This window comes from Chlorocebus sabaeus, chromosome 16 (assembly GCF_047675955.1).
Source record: "Chlorocebus sabaeus isolate Y175 chromosome 16, mChlSab1.0.hap1, whole genome shotgun sequence".
In the NCBI taxonomy this organism is placed as follows: Eukaryota; Metazoa; Chordata; class Mammalia; order Primates; family Cercopithecidae; genus Chlorocebus; species Chlorocebus sabaeus.
In genome coordinates this window covers 38,219,590-38,247,253 of record NC_132919.1, presented here as the reverse complement: position 1 = coordinate 38,247,253, position 27,664 = coordinate 38,219,590, and the positions used below count along the sequence as shown (strand labels likewise).

At 39.6% G+C, this 27,664-nt stretch overlaps 1 protein-coding gene across 1 annotated transcript in view; it reads left to right on the top strand.

Moving 5' to 3' along the window:
• The window catches only part of MED13 (mediator complex subunit 13), a 124,293-nt gene that overhangs the window by 15,300 nt on the left and 81,329 nt on the right, over positions 1 to 27,664 (top strand). The window contains exons 4-8 of the mRNA XM_008011228.3: positions 16,530 to 16,675; positions 18,132 to 18,329; positions 20,417 to 20,611; positions 22,034 to 22,196; positions 22,392 to 22,502. Of these exons, the coding sequence (XP_008009419.1) occupies positions 16,530 to 16,675; positions 18,132 to 18,329; positions 20,417 to 20,611; positions 22,034 to 22,196; positions 22,392 to 22,502 (813 nt within the window). The remainder of the gene's footprint in view (positions 1 to 16,529; positions 16,676 to 18,131; positions 18,330 to 20,416; positions 20,612 to 22,033; positions 22,197 to 22,391; positions 22,503 to 27,664) is intronic.

Genomic DNA, 27,664 nt, shown 5'->3' with positions numbered 1-27,664 from the left:
CCTCCGCCTCCTGGGTTCAAGTGATTCTCACGCCTCAGCCTCCTGAGTAGCTGGGATTACAGGCATCTGCCATCACACCCAGCTAATTTTTGTGTTTTTGGTAGAGACAGGGTTTCGCCATGTTGGCCAGGCTGGTCCTGAACTCCTGACCTCAGATGATCCACCCACCTCGGCCTCCCAAAGTGCTGGGATTACAGGCGTGAGCCACTGCGCCTGGCCTATTTATGTATTTATTTTTAAGTTCTGGGATACATGTGCAGAACGTACAGGTTTGTTAATTAGGTATACATGTGCCATGGTGGTTTACTGTACCTGTCAGCCCATCATCTGGAGTTTAAGCCCAGTATGCATTAGGTATTTGTCCTGATGCTCTCCCTCCCCTTGCTCCCTATCCCCTGATAGGCCCTGGTCTGTGATGTTCCCCTCCCTGTGTCCATGTATTCTCATTGTTCAACTCCCACTTATGAGTGAGAACATGTGTTTGGTTTTCTGTTCTTGTGTTAGTTTGCTGAGGATGATGGTTTCCAGCTTCATCCATGTCCCTGTAAAGGACATAAACTCATTCTTTTTTTTTTGAGACAAAGTCTTGCTCTGTCGCCCAGGGTGGAGTGCAGTGGCATGATTTCAGCTCACTGCAACCTCCGCCTCCTGGGTTCAAGCAATTCTCCTGCCTCAGCCTCCCAAGTAGCTGGGATTATAGGCACCCGCCATCACGCCCGGCTAATTTTTGTATTTTTAGTAGAGATTGGATTTCACCATGTTAGCCAGACCAGTCTCGGAAGTCCTGACCTCAGGTAATCCGCCCACCTTGGCCTCCCAAAGTCCTGGGATTACAGGCATGAGCCACCATGCCCAGGTGAACTCATTCCTTTTTGTGGCTGCAGACCCCCATCTCTTTAAAAAAAAAAAACCGGTGGGCACAGTGGCACACACCTGTAGTCCCAGCCACTCTGAAGACTGAGGTGAGAGGATCGCTTGAGCCCAGAAGATTGAGGCTGCAGTGAGTTAGGATTGTGCTGTTGTACTCCAGCCTGGGCAACAGAGCAAGACCCTGTCTAAAAAAAAAAAAAAATTATAACTTTTTGAGATAAGGTCTCTTACTTTGTCACCCAGGTTGGAGTGCAGTGGCACAGTCATGGCTCATTGCAGCCCAACCTCCCAGGCTCAAGTAATCCTCACACCTCAGCCTCACACGTAGCTGGGTCCACAGGTACACGCTACCACGGCTGGTTAATTTTTGTAGATTTTGTAGAGACAAGATATCACCATGTTGCCTAGGCTGGTCTTGAACTCCTGAACTCAAGCTACCCACCTTCTTCGGCCTCGCAAAATGCTAGGATTATAGGCATGGGCCAATGCACTTGGCCGGAAATACAACTTTTTTTTTTTTTTGAGACAGAGTCTCACTCTGTCGCCCAAGCTGGAATGCAGTGGCGTGATCTCGGCTCACTGCAAGCTCAGCCTCCCGGGTTCACGCCATTCTCCTGCCTCAGCCTCCTGAGTAGCTGGGACTACAGGCGTCAGCTACCACGCCTGGCTAATTTTAGTATTTTTAGTAGAGACAGGGTTTCACTGTGTTAGCCAGAATGGTCTCGATCTCCTGATCTCATGATATGCCCGCCTTGGCCTCCCAAAGTGCTGGCTTAACAGGCTTGAGCCACCGTGCCTGGCCCGAAAATAAAACTTTTAACTGGAGATTTTCATGAATCCAACAGATTCTGCTTGTTATTTAACCATGTAATTGAGCACTAGTGTTTTTCCATGGGCTGACCCATTTAGGAGGGGAACTAAATTAAGATTGTATTTTATTAGTGAAGTGTTACCAGAAATAGTGTATGCTCTTTCGAGTTACTCTTGAACCATAGTTGTGGTATAAAAACTGACTTTATTCTGGAAAAATAAATGCTGGTCCTCAATCTCTTTTTTGCAGGACCTTTCTTACCCTTTTTCCTTCTATGGAATAGCAAGTAGGAGAAAAAGCAAGCAGCTAAGTCTGTCTTTGAGTTATGATATGGGACTTCTTTTCTGTTGAATTCAGTGGAATGATATAGGGAAGGTAGATGAAGATTGATTATAAATTAATACGTCTCTAGACCATTCTGAAACATAAGTATCATATAGACTGTTTTTGTTTACTAATCAATTCACTTTTGGTATAAGTATTCTGAAAAAAGAACAAGAGTTGTAAAGAAAGAAAATTTATGCTGTGAAACTAGTTTGACCTGAACAAAGGAGAAAATAATATTCCTTACATTTTTATCTTCTTCCTTTGTTTATTTTGTTTTTTTTTGTTTGTTTGTTTGTTTTTTGAGACGGAGTCTCACTTTGTCACCCAGGCTGGAGTGCAGTGGCACCATTTCGGCTCACTGCAAGCTCCGCCTCCTGGGTTCACGCCATTCTCCTGCCTCAGCCTCCTGAGTAGCTGGGACTACAGGCACGCACCACCACGCCCAGCTAATTTTTTGTATTTTTAGTAGAGACGGGGTTTCACCGTGTTAGCCAGGATGGTCTCGATCTCCTGACCTCGTGATCCGCCCGCCTCAGCCTCCCAAGGTGCTGGGATTACAGGCGTGAGCCACCGCGCCCGGCTATCTTCTTCCTTTCTTTAAAATTTTTAAATAAAAATTCTCATTTTCTGATAATCTGGACCTACATATAGTTGTCTGTTTAACTTTAACAGTCTTTAGGGACTGAAAGAGAGGAAATGGAATCAAATTCTAGGGATACAGCTAGGTTACCTTTAAAGAATCCCACAAGTATAAGAGTAACCACAGGAACAAACTGGTCTTCGGTTAATTGGTTAAAAGAATGATGACCAGTGTTTTCTTTAATAGTTTAGGTGTTTTCCTGTATTGCTGGGGACTGGATCACATGGCAGACATTGAGTTTTCTAGTGAGCCCACAAGTAAATGGGTTGTAATAAGTACCGTTGACTTAATGTAGGTTTTAGAGTCTTCTATAAAAGTTATTCTGAACTTGTGATGTTTGAGAGTGCATTTGAATAAGATTATCTTGAATAAGAACTTTCTTTTTTTTTTCCTTTTTTTTTTAAATAGAGACAGGGTCTTGCTTTGTGCCCAAGATAGATTGCAGTAGCGCAGTCATAACTCATTGCAGCCACAAACTTCCAGGCCTAATTGGTTCTCCCACCTCAGCCTCCAGAGTAGCTGGGATTACAGGCGCACACCACCTACGCCTGGCCAAGGACTTTCTTAAGATTATGTTTGGTTAAGCTTTTTGTCATGTTGAATCTGTTGTAGCCATTTAGCTGAGTGTGCAGTAAAGTTTATTTAGCAAAAATATGTTGTTAAATCTTTTTTGATGTATTTGTGTAAAATAGTTACCTTTAACTCCAATTTTAAAAGGCAATATAGGGTAGACGTGGTGGCTCACGCCTGTAATCCCAGCACTTTGGGAGGCCAAGGCAGGCAGCTCATGAGGTCAGGAGTTAGAGACCAGCCTGATCAATATGGTGAAACCTTGTCTCTACTAAAAATACAAAAATGAGCCAGGTGTGGTGGCACATGCCTGTAATCCCAGCTACTTGAGAGGCTGAGGCAGGAGAATCACTTGAACCCGGGACGTGGAGGTTGCAGTGAGCAGAGATCGCGCCACTGCACTCCAGCCTGGGCAACAAGAGTGAAACTCCGTCTTAAAAAAAAAAAAGGCAATATAGAGTATTGCATGTTATATATGTGTGTTTGTCTGTATTACATTATGTGTATACATATCGACATACAATAGGATATAATAAATCCTTGCTGGATATAACATAAAATAGGATTAAATGTTTGGTTCAATATGTTCTAAGCCTTTGTATTAGAATAATTAGAGCCCTGGAATTAATTAGTAGTAAAGAACTTTGTCCACAGAGAGTGATAAATTTTTGGTTTTGTGGGATAAAGCAGTAAAAGTTCACAGGAAGGAAAGGATGGCTATTGTTAATGGCTATTGTATTGGGCAATGTAGATCTAGAACATTTTCATCATTGCAGAAAGTTATTTTTTTCGGGTGGTATTGCTTACACAAGAACCTTTATATTTATGATTAAAATGGTACTTTCGGTACTTCAATAAAGAAAATCATCTAATTTTTTTAAGGAAGTAAATGAAAGAATATGCTTTAAATTTCACCCATAAAGCTATGTTAATTTTCTGCCATATGTATGGCTTTTACATTATCTCATGATCTCCAAAACTGATTAAAAATAGGCACCATGTGATGTAAGTCTCCACTGGAAATGTTTTATTAACTATTAGTAGCATTAGGATGTCCTTTGGTTGGGTTTCTCACTGTCTCTGAAAAGGCAAATTTCTAGAGAAGCTAGGAGCTATTGCTATTAGGTTTCTTTATGGACTCATTTCCTTTCTTCCTGTCATCTAATGTAGTACTGTCCAGAAGAAGTATAATGTGAGCCACATATGTAATTTAAAATTTTCTTCTAGGCACATTTAAAAAGTTAAAAAAACCTAAATGTATAGGCATAATTAATTGTAATATATTTTTAAATGTAGTATGTCCAAAATAATATCATTTCAGCATGTAATTAAATATACAGAAGGTATTAATGAAATAGTTTACTTTTTGTACTGTCTTTGAAATTAGGTTTGTGTACTATGCTTAGAGTATATCTCAGTTTGGATTTTAAGTCACCAGTAGTTACATGTGTGTATTGGCTGTTGTATTTACAACACAGTTCTAGGGCTTTAAGCCCAGTTGAACTTGGTAGTGTTTGTTGGTGAAAGGTACCTTCTCTGTTGGTCAGTGAACCCTTCTGGAATTGTATGCAAAATTGTGAGTATGCTCTAGAATCTCAAAGGCAAGAAGAATCTCATACCTTGCATCAGTCAGGGTACCAACTCTCTGCTAAATTAGGTGTAGTTACTTCAGCAGACTGGATGTGCCTTTTTATTGTTTTCCCTGTAGCCTACCTATGATGTTTTGTCCTTAATGTCTGTCATTAAGATTATTATGTATCATTTCTGAAGTCTTAAGTGACGATGTCACTAGAATTTGTGTGGTCAGTTTTCTACATTTTCATGCCTTCTAGAACATTTATGAGAAAAATTAAATGCTAAGAAAGACTTTTCTTTCTCCTATTTTTCCTCCTTGTTGAGATTTTCTTACCATAATTTTTCTTTCTTTCTTTTTTTTTTTTTTTTTTTGGAGACAGGGTCTTGCTTTGTCTCCTAGGCCAGAGTGCAGTGGTGCAGTCTTGACTCACTGCACCCTCTGCTCCCAGGCACAAACAATTCTCTTGCCTCAGCCTCCCACATAGTCGGTACTTTCAGGAGTACGCCACCACACCTGACTAAGTTTTGTAATTTGGGTAGAGATGGGGTTTCTCTGTTGGCCATGTTGACCAGGCTGGTCTCTAACTCCTGGCTTCAAGTGATCTTCCAGCCTCAGCCTCCCAAAGTGCTGGGATGACAGGTGTGAGCCACCATGCCCAGCCTTTCTTACTATAATTTCTTTCTATGATTCTTACTGTAGACTCTTACAAATCTGTCCAAGCTCATACAGCTATCAAGTATTGGAGCTGCATTTTAGGCATGAAAAATATGAGATAGATTATTGACCCTGTAGACCTGTATATCTTCTACACATACTTTTTTTCAAGTTATAGGAAATAGTAAAAACATAGTACTTAGAAACAACAATAAAAAGCAGCATTTTGCAGAACACTTGAAGTGGTAAACCAGAATAATGTTGTTGCTTTCTAAGTTGTTTTTTTTTTTTTTGAGATGGAGTCTCGCTCTGTCACCAGGCTGGAGTGCAGTGGCGCAGTCTCAGCTCTCTGCAACCTCTGCCTCCCAGGTTCAAATGATTCTCCTGCCTCAGCGTCCCAAGTAACTGGGACTACAGGCGTGTGCCACCACACCCAGCTAATTTTTATATTTTTAGTAGAGTTGGGGTTTCACCATGTTAGCCAGGATGGTCTCGATCTCTTGATGTTGTGATCCGCCCACCTCGGCTTCCCAAAGTGCTGGAATTACAGGCCTGAGCCACCGCGCCTGGCCGCTTTCTAAGTATTATTTACCGTATAATGTAAGTAATATGTTCACTGAGCGAGCAGAAATATGTACAGGATTTACAGGTAAGATGTTAACTTCTGGAGTTTAGTATGGATCTTTTGTTCATGGAGCTATGTTAATAATACCTGATACTGGCCGGGCGTGGTGGCTCACGCCTGTAATCCCAGCACTTTGGGAGAAATCACGAGGCGGGTGGATCACGAGGTCAGGAGATCGAGACCATCCTGGCTAACACGGTGAAACTCCGTCTCTACTAAAAATACAAAAAATTAGCTGGGCGTGGTGGCGGGCGCCTGTAGTCCCAGCTACTCAGGAGACTGAGGCAGGAGAATGGCGTGAACCTGGGAGGTGAAGCTTGCAGTAAGCTGAGATCCGGCCACTGCACTCCAGTCTAGGAGACACAGCGAGACTCCGTCTCAAAAAAAAAAAAAAAGAAGAAACCTGATACTGGTATTATACCTTTAAATTTAAGAATTTAAAACAGTTACTCTGAAGGCTATAGAAATACAAATTAATGATTCCCAAACTTGTCTGGATGTGGGAATCACCTGGAGAGCTTACAAAAAATTATTGATGCTTGTGTCTTAACCTGGGGCTGTAATCTGGGCTTTGGAATTTTTAGAGGATCCTAAAAATGTAAGAGAAGTTTAGAAACTTGAATTCACGGAATAAAAATAATCTCAGAATTAAGACGGCTAGGGGAGGCTGGGCACAGTGGCTCATGCTTGTAATCCCTGCACTTTGAGAGGCCAAGACAGGAGGATTGCTTAAGCTCAAGAGTTCAAGACCAGCCTGGACAACATAGTGAGACCTCATCTCTACAAAATATAAATTAAAAAATTATCTGGGCATAGTGGCTCACACCTGTAGTCCCACTTACTTGGTTGGCTGAGGCAGGAAGATTGCTTGAGCTCAGGAGGTGGAAGCTGCAGTGAATTCTCATCACGCCACTGCACTCCAGCCTGAGTGACAGAGCAAGGCCCTGTCTCAAAGGAAAAAAAGAGATGAATACAGTTTCTTTTTATTGTGGTAAAATGTACATAACATAAAACTTAATAATTTTTCGGTGTACAGTTCAGTGGCATTAAGTACGTTCACGTTGTTAACCATCACCACTATCTATCTGCAGAACTTTTTCATCATCCGAAACTGAAAGTCTACTCATAAAAGAGTGGTAGCTCTTCAATTCTTCTTTTCTGCAGCTTTGTGTAACCACCGTTCTACTTTGTCTAGAAACTTGACTGGTGGAGGTACCTCATATGAGTGGAATCATGTAGTATTTGTCCTTTTTTGTCTGGGTTTTTTCAGTTAGCATAAAATCTTCAAGATTCATCTACGAAACGTGACAGAATTTCCCTTATTTTTAAGGCTGAATAATATTCCATTGTATGTATATACATTTTGTTTATGTATTAATCTGTAAATGGTATTTGGGTTGTTTTCACCTTTTGGTTATTGTGAATAATGCTGCTATAAACATTGGTCTGCACATCTCTCATCAGGTCCCTGCTTTAAGTTCCTTTGGGTGTATACCCAGAAGTGGAATTGCTGGATCATATGGTAATTCGAAGTATAATTTTTGGAGGAATTTCCATACTGCTTTCCATAGTGGCTGCACTATTTTACATTCCCAAAGGCATTGCAGAGGTGTTCCATTTTTTCCACATCCTCATCAACACTTGTTATTTCCTGTTTTTTTTTTTAAAGCTATTTTTATGGGTGTGAGGTGGTATCTTACTGTGTTTTCGGTTTGCATTTCTCTAATGATTAGTGATGTGTTGAGCATGTTATGTGTTTATTGGCCATTTGTATGTTGTTTTTGGAGAAATGACGGGTGAAGTCTTTTGCCCATTTTTTTAATTGGTTGATAGGGTGTTTAGAGTTTGAAGTCAGCATTCCCTTTACTAGTATTATGATTTTAACACAAGCCATTTAACCTTTTTGTACCTCAGATTCTCTACTCGCAAATGGGATATCATTTTTCTGTAGCTTCTTAATACAAATGCTAGAAATAGGTTTGATGTGGCACTGCCTAATCTAGCATACGTATGGAATTGTTGCTGTTAGAGCAGCTAGCTTTAATCTATAAGCATGTCTTTTCTGTTTTAGAAGTAATCTTTTGATTAATTTCAGTACTTAATTTGAGGAACATTTTTTTCCACAATGGAAGATTATTCAAGTTTCATTTATAAAATTCTGCCTCATTCATAACTTTTTGTTTTAGATATTGCAGTGTAAGCTCATGGAGAGCAAGTGTTCTCTGCAGTCCTTTATAGTAGCTAATAATACTTTGGATTCTTATTGTAGTGATATGTTTTTGTTTTAACTCTACTTTTCTGAGTGTTAAATACCAAAAATGTTTGATGGGATGATATGAATAACATTTCTCCTTGGAAAAAAAGCACAACCGAATTCACTGTGTTGGTATTTTCTAATTGTTTTATAATATTCTCTGACTAGAATGTTACCTTTAATATAAGGATTTCAGAGATTTGGGTGTGGTGGTGTACACCTGTAGTTCCAGCTACTTAAGAGGCTGCGGCAGGAGGATCACTTGAGGTCGGGAGTTTGAGGCTGTAGTGCCTCACGACTGTGCCAGTGAAAAGCCACTGCACTCCTGCCTGGGTAACATAGGGAGACCGCCATCTGTTTAAAAAATTTCAGGCCAGCACAGTGGCTCATGCCTGTAATCTCAGCACTTTGGGGTGCCAAGGTGGGCGAATCACCTGAGGTCAGGAGTTCAAGACCAGTCTGGCCAATACATGGTGAAACCCCATCTCTAGTTAAAAAATAAAATACAAAAAAGCTAGCCAGACGCAGTGGCAGGTGCCTGTCATCCCAGCTACTTGGGAAGCTGAGGCAGGAGAATTGTTTGAACCCAGGAGACGGAGGTTGCAGTGAGCCAAGATTATGCCATTGCACTCCAGCCTTGGTGACAAGAGTGAAACAGTCTCAAAAAAAAAAAAAATCTCTGCTGGGTGCAGTGGCTCATGCCTGTGATTATAGCACTTTGGGAGGCTGAGGTGGGCAGATCACTTGAGGGTCAGGAGTTTGAGACTAGTCCGGCCAACATGGTAAAACCCTGTCTCTACTAAAAATACAAAAATTAGCTGGGCATGGTCATGGGCACCTGTAATCCCAGCTACTCAGGAGGCAGAGGCAGAAGAATCGCTTGAACCTGGGAAGCGGAGGCTGTAGTGAGCCAAGGTTGCATCACTGCACTCCATCCTGGGCAACAGAGCAAGTCTCTGTCTCAAAAAAAAAAATCTCAAATTGTATCACATATTTAGAATATTGTTTCCCTCCAGTATCACATACAAACTTGGTTTATTTTAAACCATTGTCTGTTATAATAAGATCAGACTATTGTATACTGGGATTATATGCTAGCAGTGTAGGAGGTAGTGATTTTTCTTTGATCATAGACCACTGGGATTAAGTGTTGTTAGTAAATAGGGTAATGGCAGATATACAGTGGTAGCTGAGACCATTGGTTACATGTTTTGTATTTTGGTATATTGGATTGCTACAAAGACTCCTTGGAGACCAGTTTATCCCTTTACATCAAGAACCCAAATTTTATTTTCTTATTTAAAAGATAAAATGGGGCCAGATGAAGTTAGCTCATGCTTGTAATCTCAGCACTTTGGGAGGCCAAGGTGGGGGATTGCTTGAGGCCAGGAGTTTGAGGCCAGCCTGGGCAACATAGTGAGCCCCTGCCCCTGCCATCTCTAGCAAAAAAAAAAAAAAAAAATTAGGTGGGTATAGTAGCGCACACCTGTAGTCCCAGCTACTCCAGAGGGTGAGATGGGAGGATTGCTTGAGCCCAGTAGTTTGAGACCGCAGCAAGCTACGATTGTACCACTGCACTCCAGTGAGAACCTGTCTCTACACCATAAAATTAAAAAATAAAGTAGGTAAGTGCTCACTGGAAAGACTGGAAAGTTGAAAGATGACTTTTATGATTTTATACATACTAGAGTAAATTTTTTTCCTAAATAACATTTAAGATAGGTCAAATTAATGTATTTTTAAGCATTTCCGATATTACAATATTTTCAGGAAAATAGATTTTTAAAATGTTAAAAATGCTTTTAAAATAATTTTTAAAATCTTTTAAAATGCTTTGTCATGAGAAAAATCCATTTTAAATATCTTTTTTTTGTTTGGAGACCGGAGAGCAGTGGTGTCATCATAGCTGACTGCACCCTCAACCTCTCAGGCTCAAATGTTCCTTCTACCTCAACCTCAGCCTCTCGAGTAGCTGGGACCACAGGCATGCACCACCCCACCTGGCTAATTTTTAAGTTTTTTTGTGGAGATAGGGTCTTACTGTGCTGCCCAGGCTGGTACCAAACTCCTGGGCTCAAGCCCAACTCCTCTTGCCTCAGCCTCCCAAGTGCTGAGATTACAGGCATGGCTGGCTGTTTTTAAATTATCTTATTTAATATTTCGTGTATAAAATGAAACAGTTGAAAGCTGTGTTTTTAAGAATTATACTCCACTGATTAAAGGAACCGTAGATAAAGTTCAGGTCTCCTAGCCGCTTTGTCTTTTTTTTTTTTTTTTTTTTTTTTTTTTTTTTTTTTTTTTAATTTTTGAGATGAAGTCTCACCGTTTCCCAGGCTGAAGTGCAGTGGCAAGATCTCGACTCACTGCAATCTCTGCCTCCCTGGGTTCAAGTGGTTCTCCTGCCTCCGCCTCCCGAGTAACTGGGATTACAGGTGTGTGACACCACACCCAGCTAATTTTTGTATTTTTAGTAGAGACGGAATTTTACCATGTTGGCCAGGCTGGTCTCAAACTCCTGGGCTCAAACGATCTGCCTGTCTTGCCCTCCCAAAGTGCTGGGATTACAGGCCTCTTTTTTTTTTTTTTTTTTTTTTTTTTGAGATGGAGTCTTGCTCTGTCACCCAGGCTGGAGTGCAGTGGTGTGGTCTTGGCTCAGTGCAACCTGCGTCTCCTGGGTTCAAGCGATTCTCATGCCTCAGCCTCCTGTGTAGCTGGGATTACAGGTGCACACCACCACACTCGGCTAATTTTTTTGTGTATTTTTAGTAGAGATGAGGTTTTGCCAAGTTGGCCAGGTTGGTCTCAAACTCCTTAGGTGATCCGCCCACCTCAGCCTCCCAAAGTGCTGGGATTACAGGTGTGAGCCACTGCGCCTGGCCCTCTTTGTCTTTTAAAGATAAAGACCATGAGACTGTTTTAGGTTATTGCTTTTACTTATAAATATTCTTGGAAGTATTGGCAATTTAGATTTTAAAAATTTACTGTTCAGTAGCTAAGTAAGCACACAGCTTTCGTAATCATTTCTGTAGCATACTTACCCTAAAATTAATCAAATTACAATTTCTCTATATAGTAGGTTATTCTTGCTTGAGTCTCTTCTGCCTGTCTTTTTTTTTTTTTTTTTTTTTTTTTTTAAATGGGTCTCACCCTGTTGCCCAGGCTGGAGTGCAGTGGTTATTCACAGACTCAAAGTGCACTGCATCCTTCAACTCTTGGCCTCAAGTATCCTCCCACCCTCAGCCTCTTGGGTAGCTGGGACTACAGGTGCTCACCACCACACCCAGCTCTTCCTTAATAAATGTTTTCCTTAGCATGGTATTTTTAGTTAATAATTCTTAGAATTCTTTTTAAAGATTTGCCTCCCTACCAAGACATGCATTAGTCGTCTAAGGTTGCCTGAAAAACATGTAAAAAGCTTGTAATATTGAAAAATACATAGTATTTCTAGCTGCTTGACTGTCAGTTTTTCATTTAAGTTTTTAGCATTTGGTCTTGCTTTTAGATTCTCATGTCCTTTATTATAGTTAAGAGAGAAAAATGCTTTGAAAATTGGTTTCTGCCTGTGTTGTATGTCCGTACATATAATAAGCATAATGGACATATTCTTCTCAGAATTATTAAATATTAGTGGTTTTCTAAGACAAAAATACTGTTTAGAAATTATCTTTTATGTATTTACATACTTTGTAACTCATCCTCAGTTATATAGAAAAATTGTATCAGAAAAGAGGACATTCAAAAGAAAGAAAAGCACAAATATGGCTATATGTGCATTCCCATGCAGAAGAAAATTTGTAGCATATGATTGTTTACATTAAAAAGTTTCTTTGAGAAAAGTAAATGCATGGAGGCTTAAAACTATGAGGAAAAAACCCAAATCTTAATGTTTCAACTAGTATCAAAAATCATATTTGATGTTTATAACAGGATATTAGAGTCACACTCTTGATTTGATCTTTTTGCTGAGGCAGTGTAATGGCACCATGTATTTGTTTCATTTTCCAACCCTGCTGGTCGTGAGTTGCTTATATTCTCTCTAAATTATGCTTGCAAGCCAGTAAGCTCTTTTCTGTATTCATCTCTTTTAGTACTTTATCTAGTACAGCTCTTCAAAACCAATTTACATTTTGACTTGATCTGTTCTTTAAGTTCGTTAGGTACATTTTCTGCCTTGCAGATTATTTCTGGCAGTGATTCCACAAAGTGTTTCTCCATTATATAGCATAGGTCATCATTTCCCAGTCTCTCATAAGTAGCTTCCTCATCATTTCTCTAGTGTCCTAGATTACTCCCCACCTACCATCTAGTCCCAGAGCAGAAGCCACATGTTTCAGGTTTTTGTTTTGGCAGCACCTCACTTTTGGTACTAATTTCTGTATTGGTTATTTTACTGCAATGAAACCATCCCCAAAACTTAGTGGCTTAAAAATAGCAGTTATGTATTCTCATTCGTGTAACTGGAGGTCATTTTGAGGTGGTGGAGGTGGGGAGTGGTTAGCCAGTTGATGCCATACTTTATGCTTTAAATTATAGATTAGGTAGAGATCTATTCCTTATTATTTCTCATTCTCCTTTGGCCAGTGGGCCAGTCTGGTCATATTCTTTTATTTATTTATTTATTTATTTATTTATTTATTTATTTATTTATTTTTGAGATAGGGTCTTGCTCTGTTGCCCAGGCCAGAGTGCAGTGGTGCAATTATAGCTCACTGCAGCTTCGTACTCCTGGGCTCAAGCAATTCTCCTGCCTCAGCCTCTTGAGTGTCTGGGACTATAGATGTGTGCCACCATGGCTTGCTGTTTTTTTAATTTTTTGTAGAGACAGGCTCTTGTTATGTTGCCAAGCTGGCCTTGAATTCTGTACCTCAAGTGATCCTCTCAACTCTGCCTCTCCAGTAGCTGGGATTACAGTTGTGAGCTACCACACCTGGCTTTCAGTTTTTCCCTTTAAATAAGCAATAGCAATGGTTCGTTCCTGAGTGGATAGTTCTCAATGTTATTATTAACAGTCTCTTATCTTGATTTTGTGGTTATTTTAGATATATACCCTTTTTACTAAAGCAAATGTCTTTAGTCTTCATAATTCTTCAACCAATAATTATTCCAATAAGATTAACTTTTTTTTTTTTTTTTTTTAAAGATGGAGTCTCACTCTGTCTCCCAGGCTGGAGTGCAGTGGTGTGATCTCAGCTCACTGCAACCTCCGCCTCCCGAGTTCAGGCAATTCTCCTGCCTCAGCCTTCCGAGTAGCTGAAACTATAGGCGCATGCCACCACACCCAGCTAATTTTTGTATTTTTCAGTAGAGACGGGGTTTCACCATATGGCACGGGGTAGTGTCGAACTCCTGACCTCGTGATCTGCCTGCCTCGGCGTCCCAAAGTGCTGGGATTACAGGAATGAGCCACTGCGCCTGGCCAAGATTAACATTTTAATCAGAGTTAGAAGCAAGCTTATTTTTTTTTTCTTTTCTATTATAAACTGTTGGTTAAATGCAATGTGGTATCTTGGATTGGATCCTGGAACACAGAAAGTACATAAGTAGAAAATCCAAATAAAGACTGGAGTTTGGTTAATAGTAGTGTATCATTGTTAATTGCTTGTTTGACAAATGTAGCATGATTATCTAAGATGTTCATTAACATTAGGGGAAATTGGGTGAAGGGTATATGGGAACTCCTTATGCTGTCTTTGCAACTTTTCTGTAAATTTAAAATTATTTCTTAATAAAACTTTATTAAATAAAAATAAAAATTATTGACGTGAGGAAATGTATAGTAATGACTGATTAATATATAGAATTTATAGTTTATAAAAATTAAACTGTAATATAATTCAAGCAGAACAGAATGGTATTATAGATTTAAAAACCTTAAGGATTCCTGCTCATATATCCAAGTCCCTTCCCCAGAAGTAACCAGGTTGGTTTTTTTTTTTTTTAAACTTTGTTTTACTTCTAGTGGTTACTGTCGTAGTTCCAGAGATTTTTATACTGTCTCTGGGCCTTGATTTATCAACTTTCAACAATGTCACTGCTCTTTCTTTCTTTCTCCTTCCTTCCTTCCTTCCTTCCTTCCTTCCTTCCTTCTTTCTTTCTTTCCTTTTTTCTTTTTTCCTTCCTTCCTTCTTTCTTTCTTTCCTTTTTTCTTCTCTTCTCTTCTCTTCTTTCTTTTAGACAGAGTCTTGCTTTGTTGCCCAGGCTGGGAATGCAGTGGCACAATCTTGGCTCACTTCAATTTCTGCCTCCCGGGTTCAAGCAATTCTCTTGCCTCAGCCTCCTGAGTAGCTGGGACTACAGGTGCCTGCCACCACGCCTGGCTAATTTTTGTGTATTTGGTAGAGGCAGGGTTTCGCCATGTTGGCCAGGCTGGTTTCAAACTCCTGACCTCAAGTTATTCTCTCGCCTCAGCCTCCCAAAGTGCTGGGATTACAGGAATGAGCCACCATTCCCAGCCATTGTCAATGCTTTCTTAACAAGAACAGTAAGTTTTTTTGTTGTTGTTGGTTGTTTTTTTTTTTTTTAGTTAAGTTTTTCTGTCAGTTATATTAATTTTTGTTTTATTTTTATTTACTTTTTTTTTTTTTTTGAGACAGAGTCTTACTCTGTCGCCCATGCTGGAATGCAGTGGTGCGATCTTAGCTCACTGCAGCCTCCACATCCTGGATTCAAGCGCCTCAGCCTCCCAAGTAGCTGGGATTACAGGCACCTGCCACCGTGCTTGGCTAATTTTTAGGGAGATGGAGGTTTCACCATTTTGGCCTTGCTGGTCTCGAACTCTTGGCCTCAAGTGATCCACCCACCTTCCAAGTGCTGGAATTATAGATGTGAGCCACTGTGCCCAGCCTAAAAAAATTGTATTTCTATTAAAAGCATTTTTTAGACTAGTCACATGCAGTAGTGGAAAGGGGAAAGAGTAGAACAAGTTCTGTCTGCACTAACTGAACAGTCAATTGAGGTAACTCACTACCTTCAGACTAGCCTCTGTCAGTTACGTTTGTAACTTGAATAACATGCTTAAATTTGTATTTCTTGTTCTATCAAGTTTAGACATTTTGTATCGACTCCATATGTATAAGATATAGAAATTCTTAGCTCTGTATTGCTTTTCACCTCTTTTCGACCATCTATTTTCCCACTTCTGTTAACTCTAGCATTACTTTTACTATAATTTTAATTCACTATGTTCTGCTTATCCAGAAGAAATTCAAGAGGGCTTATACATATATAAAACAGATTTTGAGTTGATTAATCATCATAGTTTAAAAAACTGGTTTTTAAAGATGAATTATTAAGATAAATGTGTGGAGAAGGAATAAGAAGAGTTTATTCTTCTTAGTGTACAATCTTATCCTCTTATGGGCAATTTGACCCTTCTAAATTTTATCTTGGTGTCCTTGGGAACTTCTATTTTCCAACCTGTATACTCAGCCATACCCGAATTTCGTTAAGGTGTACTATTTTGCATATATTCTTGGTTCTAGGATGCCTTCAACTGTAAGACCCATTGTTGCTTTAAAGTAATGTTATTGGTTGGGAGGGGATTGCATTAAATGATTATTAGCCCCATTGAAAATTAATAAAGTGAGAACATATTTGTATTTAGTTTCTTATATAGAGGGGAAAATAGGCAAAAGTAAAAATTGAGTCACCATTAATTCTTTTGTCCGCCTTTATTTTCTTTATCCAAAGGAAACTTTTTTTTCTTAAAGAAAAAAAAAAAAAAGAGCTGGGTACAGTGGCCCATGCCTGTAGTCCCAGTTGCTTTGGAGGCTGAGGTTAGAGGATCCCTTGAGCCCAGGAGTTACGAGCCAGCCTGGGCAATGTAGTGAGACCCTCTCTCTTTCTTTAAAAAAGAAAAAGAAAAAAATTGACCCTACTGTTTTGGTAGCCTATCCCTTTCCAATAAGCCTACTCTTCTACTTTAACTTATTGTTGTGGCTATATAATAATTCTATGTGTGAATGTACCTAACTCATTTAACTGGTTCCTCTATTTGCAGCCTTTTCTACTATAAACAGTGTTGTAAAGAACTTTTCTTATAGCTAAGTCTTTGCTCATATCCATGATTTTTTTTCTTCTGATGAAGTAGAATTTCTGGGCAAAATAGAGTATGAATTTTTGCATACTTCCTAATAAAGAAAAACAAGTTAACATTTTTGGCCACTAGCCATCACTAAGATATAACTTTTTCTTGTTTTTTAGTGAACACTTGTCCTGCTCCTTCACCTTTTTCTTGCATGGAGACAGCAATGTTTGTACCAGTGTGGAAATTAACCAACATCAACCTGTATACCTTCTCAGTGAAGAGCATATCACCCTTGCTCAACAGTCTAATAGCCCATTTCAAGGTAGATTATTATATTAGGTATTTGATCTTTTATTGAAAGATCCTTATTGAACTTCATAATTTTACATTTGGGGATTGATGGAATTCCCCCTGATCTTTAGCTTAATGATGATTTTGATGTCATTTACTTTCTTCTCCCCCATTAGAGTGTTGCTACATTTTTAAATACAGGTATTACCAAAAATTCTTGACCGTGAATGGTGAAGTAGTTTGAAGTGTTCTTTTAGATAGCGTATTGGATTTATATGTGTTAACGTTTTCAAGGTTATCTTGTGTGTCAGGTCATATAAGCCATGTTTTGTTTGTTGTTTGTTTTTGTTTTTCGAGATGGAGTTTCGCTCTGTTGCCCAGGCTGAGGTGCGGTGGCCTGATCTCGGTTCACTGCAACCTCCACTTCCCGGTTTCAAGCAATTCTGCCTCAGCCTCCTGAGTAGCTGGGATTGCAGGCGCGAGCCACCACGCTTGGCTAATGTTTTATTTCTTAAGTAGAACTCGGTTTCATTGTGTTGGCCAGGCTGGTCTTGAACACCTGACCTCAAGTGATCCACCTGCCTCGGCCTCCCAAAGTGCTGGGATTATAGGTGTGAGCCACCTTGCCTGGCCAAAGCCATGTGTAACATAGCTACAAACGGACTTTTGATACTATTTATACTATGAAAACAGTTGAATTCTAGAAGAAATATTTTATAAGATTGCTGAATTGCTTTTAAGGTTTGGCAATGTGTTCTTATTTTAACTTTAAACCTAATATTTGCTTTTTAAAGTTTACATGGCAGTGCATTATAAATATTTAGATTTATATATCTATATTGTTTTTCCTCAGATAGCTTTTTCTTAGAATGCTTTTTCTCAGTGGGAGTCAAAGTAAATTGAAGGATACACAAATATTCCCAGCTTCTGTTAAAATTCTTAAGAGTTTGGGCAGACAATTTTTTTTCTTTTTTCTTTTTTTTCTGAGATGAAGTCTCCCTCTGTTGCCCAGGCTAGAGTGCAGTGGTGCCATCTTGGCTCACTGCAGCCTCTGCCTCCCCAGTTCAAGCAGTTCTCCTGCCTCAGCCTCCTGAGTAGCTGGGATTGCAGGCGTGTGCCACCACACCCAGCTAATTTTTTTTGTATTTCATTAGAGACAGGGTTTCACCACGTTGACCAGGCTGGTCTTGAACTCCTGACCTCAGGTGATCCACCCGCCTCAGCCTCCCAAAATGCTGGGATTACAGGCGTGAACCACTGCGCCCAGCCTGGGCAGACAAATTTTTAACATTTTATATAATAAACTCAGTGTTGTACTTTATCTTCACAATAACGAAGTATAATAAATTGATTTTTCTCTGGAATGGTTATTATTGGTTTCCTTTTCTTTTTTATAACTGCACGATCACTTGCCACATTGTTCACTGTGTTCTTATTTGGTAAAACAGTCTTTAGTTACTTATTTGATGTCTGCTTTGGGTTTCTAGTTATCTTATGCCCATTTGGACTAAATGGCACTCTCACAGGACAGGCATTCAAGATGTCTGATTCAGCTACAAAAAAATTAATTGGTGAATGGAAACAGTTCTATCCTATCTCATGTTGCTTGAAGGAGATGTCTGAAGAAAAGCAGGAAGATATGGATTGGGAAGATGATTCTTTAGCTGCAGTAGAAGTTCTTGTTGGTATGTATGCTGAGTATTATTCCTAAGGGGAAAATGCATGATTGTATGTATTAGTTATATTTTGCTCAATAACAAGTCTAATAACTCAGTGGCTTTCAACACCAAAGATTTATTTCTTATTTCTTGCCCACATTACTTAAGGGCTGCATCTTAGCTGTGGCTTGGCTCCATGTATCTGCTCATTCTGTAACCTAGGTTAAATGAGTATCCCAGTAGCTAGGACATACTGTTCTTATGAGAACAGAAGAATAATAGGGACTGAACCAAACCATGTAACTGTACTCAAAGCTTCTGCTGGGATACGGTATATGTTACATCTGCTCACGTTGCATTAGACAAAACTAGTTAAATGGCCAAGCCAAAGTCATTTGGGCAGGGAAGTAGATTCTGTCTAGAGAGAAGCATGCTTAGAATGGGACAGTTAATTGTGAATTAATATTTGAAGGCTGAAAAGTTGACAGCCTGTGTTATGTGATGTTTTAATGTTTCGTAAAACTATCATTTCCAATAACTTAAGAGACAGAAAATGTAACTAAAGAATTTGTGACTTTGCATGCTCTGCCTGCCAAAAGGGTCAGATTGGGTTTTTTTATTATTTTTTTATTTTTTGAGGCGGAGTCTCACTCTGTTGCTCAGGTTGGAGTGCAATAGCGTGGTCTTGGCTCACTGAAACCTCCTCCGCCTCCCAGGTTCAAGTGCTTCTCCTGCCTCAGCCTTGCTAGTAGCTGGGATTATAGGTGCACGCCACCATGCCCAGCTAATTTTTGTAATTTTAGTAGAGATGGAGTTTTGCCATGTTGGTCAGGCTGGTCTCAAGTTCCTGACCTCAAGGGATCCACCTACCTTGGCCTCCCAGAGTGCTGGGATTACTGGCATGAGCCACTGCGCCCAGTGCAAAAGGGTCAGATTTTTTCAGATTGGCTATATTCTCTATGTCCTCTCATTCAGGGACCCAGGTTAACAAAGTACCGGTATCCGGAACGTGTTAATCTCATAGTAGAAGACAGAAGTGAGAGAAGCTGCCTGACCCTACAAGCACATTTAAAGCTCTGTTAGGATGTGACTTATATCACATGCTTACATTCCAGAGCAAGTCACATAGCCTGACAATGGAGTGAAGATATATACTCTACCTCGGAGAGGCATGAGAAGAGGCATGGAGAAAATATAGTCTAGCAGATAATTGGAATTAGAATCTACCATATTGTATTTAAGGGAATCTAATGGAAATGTTATACATGAAGATCACCTCATTTCGTCTTTTATTTATTTATTTTTTTTGAGATGGAATCTCGCTCTGTTGCTGCCCAGGCTGGAGTGCAATGGTGCGATCTCTGCTCATGCAACCTCTACCTCCTGGGCTCAAGCAGTTCTCCTGCCTCACCCTCCCTAGTAGCTGGGATTACAGGTGCCCACCACCATGCCCAGCTAAATTTTGTATTTTTAGTAGAGATGGGGTTTAGCCATGTTGGCCAGGCTGCTCTTGAACTCCTGACCTCAAATGACCCACCCACCTCAGCCTTCCAGAGTGCCAGGATTACAGGTGTGAGTCACCGCTCCTGGCCTTTTTTTTTTTCAATAAAAAGATTACCAGTGTTCACTTTTAATAAACACATTACCAGAGCAGTTGTGACAAAAACGGAAACAAAACACACACATTTTTTAGGCTTTTTAAATAGAGGCATATAGAAAAGTAAATAGAAAATGGTTTGTAATTCTAGTGTCCAGATTACCTTTGTTAAACTTAAAAAATAAAATTGAAAAAGTAATACACATTAAGTTGGTCAGAGATGCAAACAAAGATTTAAAAAACGCATTTCTAGAAATCTAAAAAATTAAAAGGAAAGCTGCCTTTTTCCAAATCTCTCTCAGCAAAGGTAACCACCACTGGCAGCTTATTGTGGTTTATTATGGTTTCTTCTAAAAAAGAAAAGAAAAACTTATGCCAAAGAAGCTTGTATTTATAAAAATGTATTTTTATTTGTACAGATGTGATACCTACTTTTCCATTATAGTACTTTTGAGTGTGACTGATTCACTAGTCACAAAGGTAATTGGTTTTCCTGTCCCATTTTTTTTCCTTTCAGCTGGTGTCCGAATGATCTACCCAGCATGCTTTGTTCTAGTCCCTCAGTCAGACATTCCTACTCCTAGCCCTGTGGGATCTACTCACTGTTCATCTTCTTGCTTGGGTGTCCACCAAGTGCCTGCTTCCATAAGAGATCCTGCTATGTCTTCAGTTACGCTTACACCACCTACATCTCCTGAGGAAGTCCAAACAGGTATAGTAGTAATTTGTCTCATCAGCTCTGGTAATCTGTTACTTTGTGTACAGTAAGTACTTAAGAAATAATTTATTTTGAAATAATTTCAAACTTCTTGAGAAGTTACAAGCGTAGTACAAGTAATTTCCTTAGCCAGATTTCCAAACTGTTATTATTTACTCCTTCACCCTCTCTGTATATATGTACATTCGTTATCATTGGTCTTTTTCTGAACCATTTGAGAACAAGCTACAGATGTGATGTCCCATCACTCCTGTGTACTCACTGTATTTCCCAGCATTAAGGACACTCTCCTATACAACTGTTACTCAATCCTCTTAGTCAGAAAATCAGTGTTGATACACTGCCATCCAGTTTGCATTCCCTGTTTTAGATATTTTGCTTTCTGTATTTAAAAGTAGCGTGCTTTTATTTTTAAAGATTTGTGTGTTTATAATTAAAATTTACTCCAACAGAGCAGCCCATTGCTGTGTTCTAATTCTTAGCACTTAAGTCCTACAAAAATAAACCCAAGCTTTTATAGTAACTGTCAATACAGAACTAAAGCATTTTAGCTATTAAAAAGGGTTTAGTTACCAAGGTGCTTATTTTCAGCAAAATGCCCTGTCACTCAGAAGGACATATGCATATGCTAAAGTTCTGACCCATCGATTGATGCAACAGGTTTATATCCCTGCCCTCCCTCCATCTACCTTTCAAACAAAACACAGAAGAACTTTTTACAATGGAGGATAAACATACAGAAACACAGAAGAGCTTTTTACAATGGAGGGGAAATATGCTCATGCTCAGCTGACCTTACAAAAAAGACTGATTTCCAACTAAATGAGAACACCAAAGTGTTTGGCTAGAGTCCAGCAATCATTGACTGACCCAGGTCAGAGGCTGGCAGGGACAGAAGGGCCAGAGTGCTGCCGCTGTAGGGGCTCATTCTGGGCTCCATACCCCACCTTGATGTGGAAGTCAGGCTCTGTGCAGCAGCTCCATAGCTGGTGTCCAGGGACCCTTCACACTACTCCTGAGTCCTTCCAGTCTACCCACCTCTGGCCAGCCCCCAACCTTGATGATGTCACTGGGCATCAGGGTAGTCTGGTTTGCTTATACAGCATGATCCATGGGACACCTCCTTCCTCGTCCTCAGCCTACCTCCCTCCGCACACCACCCTGTGCTGGCCCTGCCTGGCTCCTGAGAACCCCGCTGTTGGCACTGAGAGTGCTAGGTTACAGAGATGTACTTGACTGCCACATTTGCCTAATGAGATCTGGTTCCAAAAAGTAGCATGCTTTTTGTCTCAAAATACAAATAATTTTACCAGATAGCTGGAGCAGCTTGTATCACAAATTAATAAAAAACCCAAATAATGTTACTTTAAACCTACCTTTATTCTCCTACAGCCTGTTTTTTTGTTTTGTTTTCAGTTGATCCTCAGTCTGCCCAGAAGTGGGTCAAATTTTCTTCAGTATCTGATGGCTTCAACTCCGATAGTACTAGCCACCATGGTGGGAAAATACCCAGAAAATTAGCAAATCATGTGGTGGATAGAGTTTGGCAAGAATGCAATATGAACAGAGCACAGAACAAGTGTGTATTTTCATTTATAAGTTCAAAAATTGCATGTTGATAATTACTTATAATTAGAAGATATCTGAAGTATAAACTGTCATTTGATTTTTCTTTAACTTATAACATTGATCTTTAAAATTAATTTTAATGCTACATTGAGGTTTAATGGAAAATTTTATGAATTCTAAAGAATTTTGTAACTTTAAATCTTAGGAGGAAGTATTCTGCTTCATCAGGTGGTCTGTGCGAAGAAGTGACAGCTGCTAAAGTGGCATCCTGGGACTTTGTTGAAGCCACACAAAGAACAAATTGCAGTTGTTTGAGGTAGATTATTTCCTGATCAATTGATGCCTATGTGTGATAGTTTCTTATGCCACTGAATGCTTATGCCCACTTTATTTGAGATAGCTTACATGAACATGATGTTAGGATTTTTTTCAAAAGAAAATTCAAGAAAAAGATTTCAGGAATTTGAAACTGATTATAGAAATACATGTAGATATAATCCTTCAGTTCATTCACTGTTACCAGAGGCGGACTCTGAAAGTTTTGTTTCCTAGTGACTAAATAAAATACTATTTTATATGGGACTATGGTATATATAGGATCTATAAGATATAAAAGGCGTATAAGTCTCTTGAGAAAAGCATTCCTTCCTCAGTGGCACTGCCTGAGAAATTTCTCCTAAAAGTTCTTTCTTTTTTAAAAAATAAAGAGACAGGATCTTGGTTTGTTGCCCAGGCTGGAGTAATCATGGCTCTCTGCAGCCTCAAACTCTTGGCCTCAGGCGATCCTCCTGGCCTCAGGCGATCCTCCTGCCCCAGTCTCCCAAATAGATAGGATTACAGGCTTGTGCCACCACATCTGGCTAATTAAAAGAAAAAAAAAATTTGTGAAGAGGGGATCTTGGTATATTGTCCAGACTGGTTTCGAACTCCTAGCCTCAAACAATCCTCCCCTTGGCTTTCCAAAGTGCTAGGATTACAGGTGTGAGCCACCATACCTGGCCTACAGTCCTTTTTTTTTTTTTTTTTTTTTTTTGAGACGGAGTCTTGGTCTCTCTCCTGGGCTGGAGTGCAGTGACGCGATCTCAGCTCACTGCAACTCTACCTCCTGGGTTCACGCCATTCTCCTGCCTCAGCCTCCATAAAGTAGGAGTAGTTGGGACTACAGGCACATGCCACCATGCCCAGCTAATTTTTATTATTATTATTATTAATGTATTTTTAGTAGAGACAGGGTTTCACTGTGTTAGCCAGGATGGTCTGGATCTCCTGACCTCATGATACAATCTTTTTTTAATAGCAAATACAGCATTGGGTTTTGAAGAGTACATTCTTTTCTTTTTTTTTTTTTTTTTTTTTTTTTTGAGAGGGAGTCTCGCGCTGTCGCCCAGGCTGGAGTGCAGTGGCCGGATCACAGCTCACTGCAAGCTCCGCCTCCCGGGTTTGTGCCATTCTCCTGCCTCAGCCTCCCTATAGCTGGGACTACAGGCACCCGCCACCTCACCCAGCTATTTTTTTGTATTTTTTAGTAGAGACGGGGTTTCACTGTGTTAGCCAGGATGGTCTCGATCTCCTGACCTCGTGATCCGCCCGTCTCGGCCTCCCAAAGTGCTGGGATTACAGGCTTGAGCCACCGCGCCCGGCCTCTTTTTTTTTTTTTAAGCTTTTATTTTCGGTTCAGGGTTACGTGTGCAGGTTTGTGAAATAGGTAAACTCATGTCACAGGGATTTGCTGTGTAGATTATTTTGTCACTCAGATACTAAGCCTAGTACCCAGTAGTTACTTTTTCTGCTCCTGTCCCTCCTCCCAGCCTCTACCCTGAAGTAGACCCCAGTGTCTGTTGGACCCTTCTTGCTGTCCATGAGTTATCATCATTTAGCTACCACTTATAGGTGAGAACAGGCAGTAGTTGGCTTTCTGTTCCTGTGCTAAGGATGATGACCTCCAGCTTCATCCATGTTCCTGCAGATGACATGATCTCGTTCTTTTTTATGGCTGCACAGTATTCCGTGGTGTGTACGTACCACATTTTCTTTATCCAGTCTGTCATTGATGGGCATTTACGTTGATTCTGCGTCTTTGCTGTTGTGAATAGTGCTGCAGTGAACATTCGTGTAAATGTGTCTTTGTGGTGGAATGAGTTATATTCCCCGGTTATATAACCAGTAATGGGATTGCTGGGTCGGATGGTAGTTGTAGCTCTTTGAGGAATCACCACACTGCTTTCCACAATGGTTGAACTGTTTTCACTCCCACCAACAGTGTATAAATGTTCCCTTCTCAATCTCGCCAGTGTCTGTTACTTTTTGACTTTTTAATAATAGCCATTCTGACTGGTGTGAGATGTTATCTCATTATGGTTTTGATTTGCATTTCTCTAATGATCAGTGATGTTGAGCTTTTTTACATATGCATGTTGGCTGCACATATGTCTTCTTTTGAAAAGTTTTCATGTCCTTTGCCCGCTTTTTAATAGGATTATTTTTTCTTATAAATTTCAGTTTTTTTAGATACTGGATATTAGACATTTGTCAGCACAGTTTGCAAAACTTTTCTCCTGTTATGTAGGTTATCTGTTTAGTCTGTTGATAATTTCTGTTGCTGTGCAACTGCTCTTTAGTTTAATTAGATCCCATTTGTCAATTTTTGCTTTTGTTGTGATTGCTTTTGCCATCTTTGTCATGAAATTTTTGCCCATTTCTGTGTCCAGAATGGTATTGTCTGGGTTGTCTTCCAGGGTTTTTATAGTTTTGGGTTTTACATTTAAGTCTTTAATTCATCTTGAGTTGATGTTTGTGTATTGTGTAAGGAAGTGGTTCAGTTTCAGTCATCTGCATATGACTAGCCAGTTATACCAGCACCATTTATTGAATAGGGAGTCCTTTCCCCATTGCTTGTTTTTGTGAATTTTGTCAAAGATCAGATGGTTGTGGCAGTGCAGCCTTGTTTCTGGGCTCTCTATTCTGTTTCATTGGTCTGTGTGTCTGTTTTAGTATCAGTACCATGCTGTTTTGGTAACTGTAGTCCTGTAGTACCGTTTAAGCAAGGTAACATGATGCCTCCAGCATTCTTCTTTTTGCTTAGGATTGCCTTGGCTATTTGGGCTGTTTTTGGATTTCATACAAATTTTAAAATAGTTTTTCCTAGTTCTGTGAAGAATGTCATTGGTAGTTTGATAACGTTGAATCCAAATTGCTTTGGGCAGTATGGCCATTTTAAGGATATTGATTCTTTCTATCCATGAGCATGGAATGTTTTTCTGTTTTTTTGCATCATTTCTGATTTCTTTGAGCAGTGTTTTGTAATTTTCATTGTAGAGATCTTTAACCCCTCTGATTAACTGTATTCCCAGTTACTTTACTCTTTTTGTGGCAGATGTGAATGGGCTTGCATTTCTCATTTGGCTCTCAGCTTGGTGGTTGTTGGTATATAGGGATGCTAGTGATTTTTGTACAGTGATTTTGTATCCTGAAATTTTACTGAAGTTGTCTATCAGTTGAAGGAGCTTTTGGGCTGAGACTGTGGGGTTTTCCAGGCTTAGAATCATGTTGTCTGTCAACAGGGATAGTTTCGCTTCCTTTCTTTCTATTTGAATGCCCTTTATTTTTTTCTCCCTGATTCTTCTGGCCAGGACTTCCACTACTATTATGAATAGGAGTGAGAGGGGGCATTCTTATCTTGTGCCACTTTTCAAGGGAAATGCTTCCAGCTACAATCTTTTTTTTTTTTTAATGGTAAATACAGTGCTGGGTTTTGTGGAGTTATTTCTGATAACATTCTTTGGGCAGCTGAAATGTTGTGAAGTGAAATGTTGAAGATTCAGAAAATAGGATTCTATAAGGGAAAAACTTAAAAGGGAGCAAAACTGTCAAAGCATGACAAAACCATCAAGCTTTCCAATGGACTATATTGGTTGAATGATTAGTAGAAGAATAGATGAATGTGGAATTCTTTAGAAATGTATTTAGTTTATATATTAAGGCCTTATGATAAGATTTGGTTATTAGAAGTTTTAAAATTATGTTGCCTAGAGTTTATGATTTTATCCTGCAGATTAAACATAGATCATAGGCTTTTGCAGTCAAGTAAACAATAATGGTCTTGACATCCCTAGTCAGAACTTGTGATGCAATAGATGGTCACCTGTCTTTCTCATGGAAGTGAACCAAAGAAATGGAGTGCCTGCAGGTTAGGGCCAAGGTTTTTCTACATTTGCGCTGTTGGTTTGAATATATAATAACAGAGTCTCTCAAATGTGCTGTTATGTTTTTGCATAAATTGAATATTCTTATATTGCATAAGAATTCTTACTTTGCATTTATTGAATAATTCTCTTTGGATTAAAGAATATGTAATTTTTTAAAGTCTGGCAACTTTGTTGAAAATTTACCTCTGTTAGAGAGATTGGAATAAAAACAAAGATATATTTAGCTATTGTTTAGCAGTTTAAAATAGCTAAAAAACCACACCTAAACTTGAACATAATTTGTATAAGAATGAGGGTCAGCAAAGTGTAATGAATTGGCCATGTTTGGCCCACTGCCTGTTTTGTATGGCCTGTAAGCTGAAAATGATTTTTTTTTATTTGTTTGAGACGATGTCTCACAGACGGGAGTGCAGTGGCGCGATCTCAGCTCACTGCACCCTCGCCTCCCGGGTTCAAGCAGTTCTCCTGCCTCAGCCTCCCGAATAGCCAGGACTACAGGCACGGGTCACCACGCCTGGCTAATTTTTTGTATTTTTTAGTGGAGACGGGGTTTCACCATGTTGGCCCATCTGGTCTCAAACTGCTGACCTCAGGTGATCCATCTGCCTTGGCCTCCCAAAGTATTGGGATTACAGGTTTAAGCCACCATGCCTGGGCCAACTGAAAATGATTTTTACATTTTTTAAAAGTTGAAAAAAATGAAGAATGTTTTATGGTATGGGAAGGTTGTGTGAAATTCAGATTTCAGTATTGATAAATGGATTTATTAGAACACAGCCACGTTCATTTATTTACATATTGTGTGTGGTCGCTTTTGCCCCACAGTGGCAGAGTTGAGGAGTAGTGACACAGACGGGCCCCCAGGGGATTAAATATTTACTCTCTGGTTCCCTACAGAAAAAGTTTGCTAATCCCTGGTCTAAGACCAAAAGAGTGCTTAAATGAAATTAGGCTTTTCCAGAACTACCATTCGACCGAGCAATCCTATTACTGGATGTATATACCCAGAGGAATATAAAGCATTCTGTCATAAAGACAGATGCATAGGAATGTTCATTGCAGCACTGTTCACAATAGCAAAGACGTGGAATCAACCTAAGTGCTCATCAATGACAGATTGGATAAATAAAATGTGCGTGTACACCATGGAATGCCGTGCAGCCATAAAAAAGAATGAGATCATGGCTTCTGCAGGAATATGAATGGAGCTGGAGGTCATTTTCCTTAGCAAACTAATGCAGAAACTGAAAATTAAATATTGCCTGTTCTCACT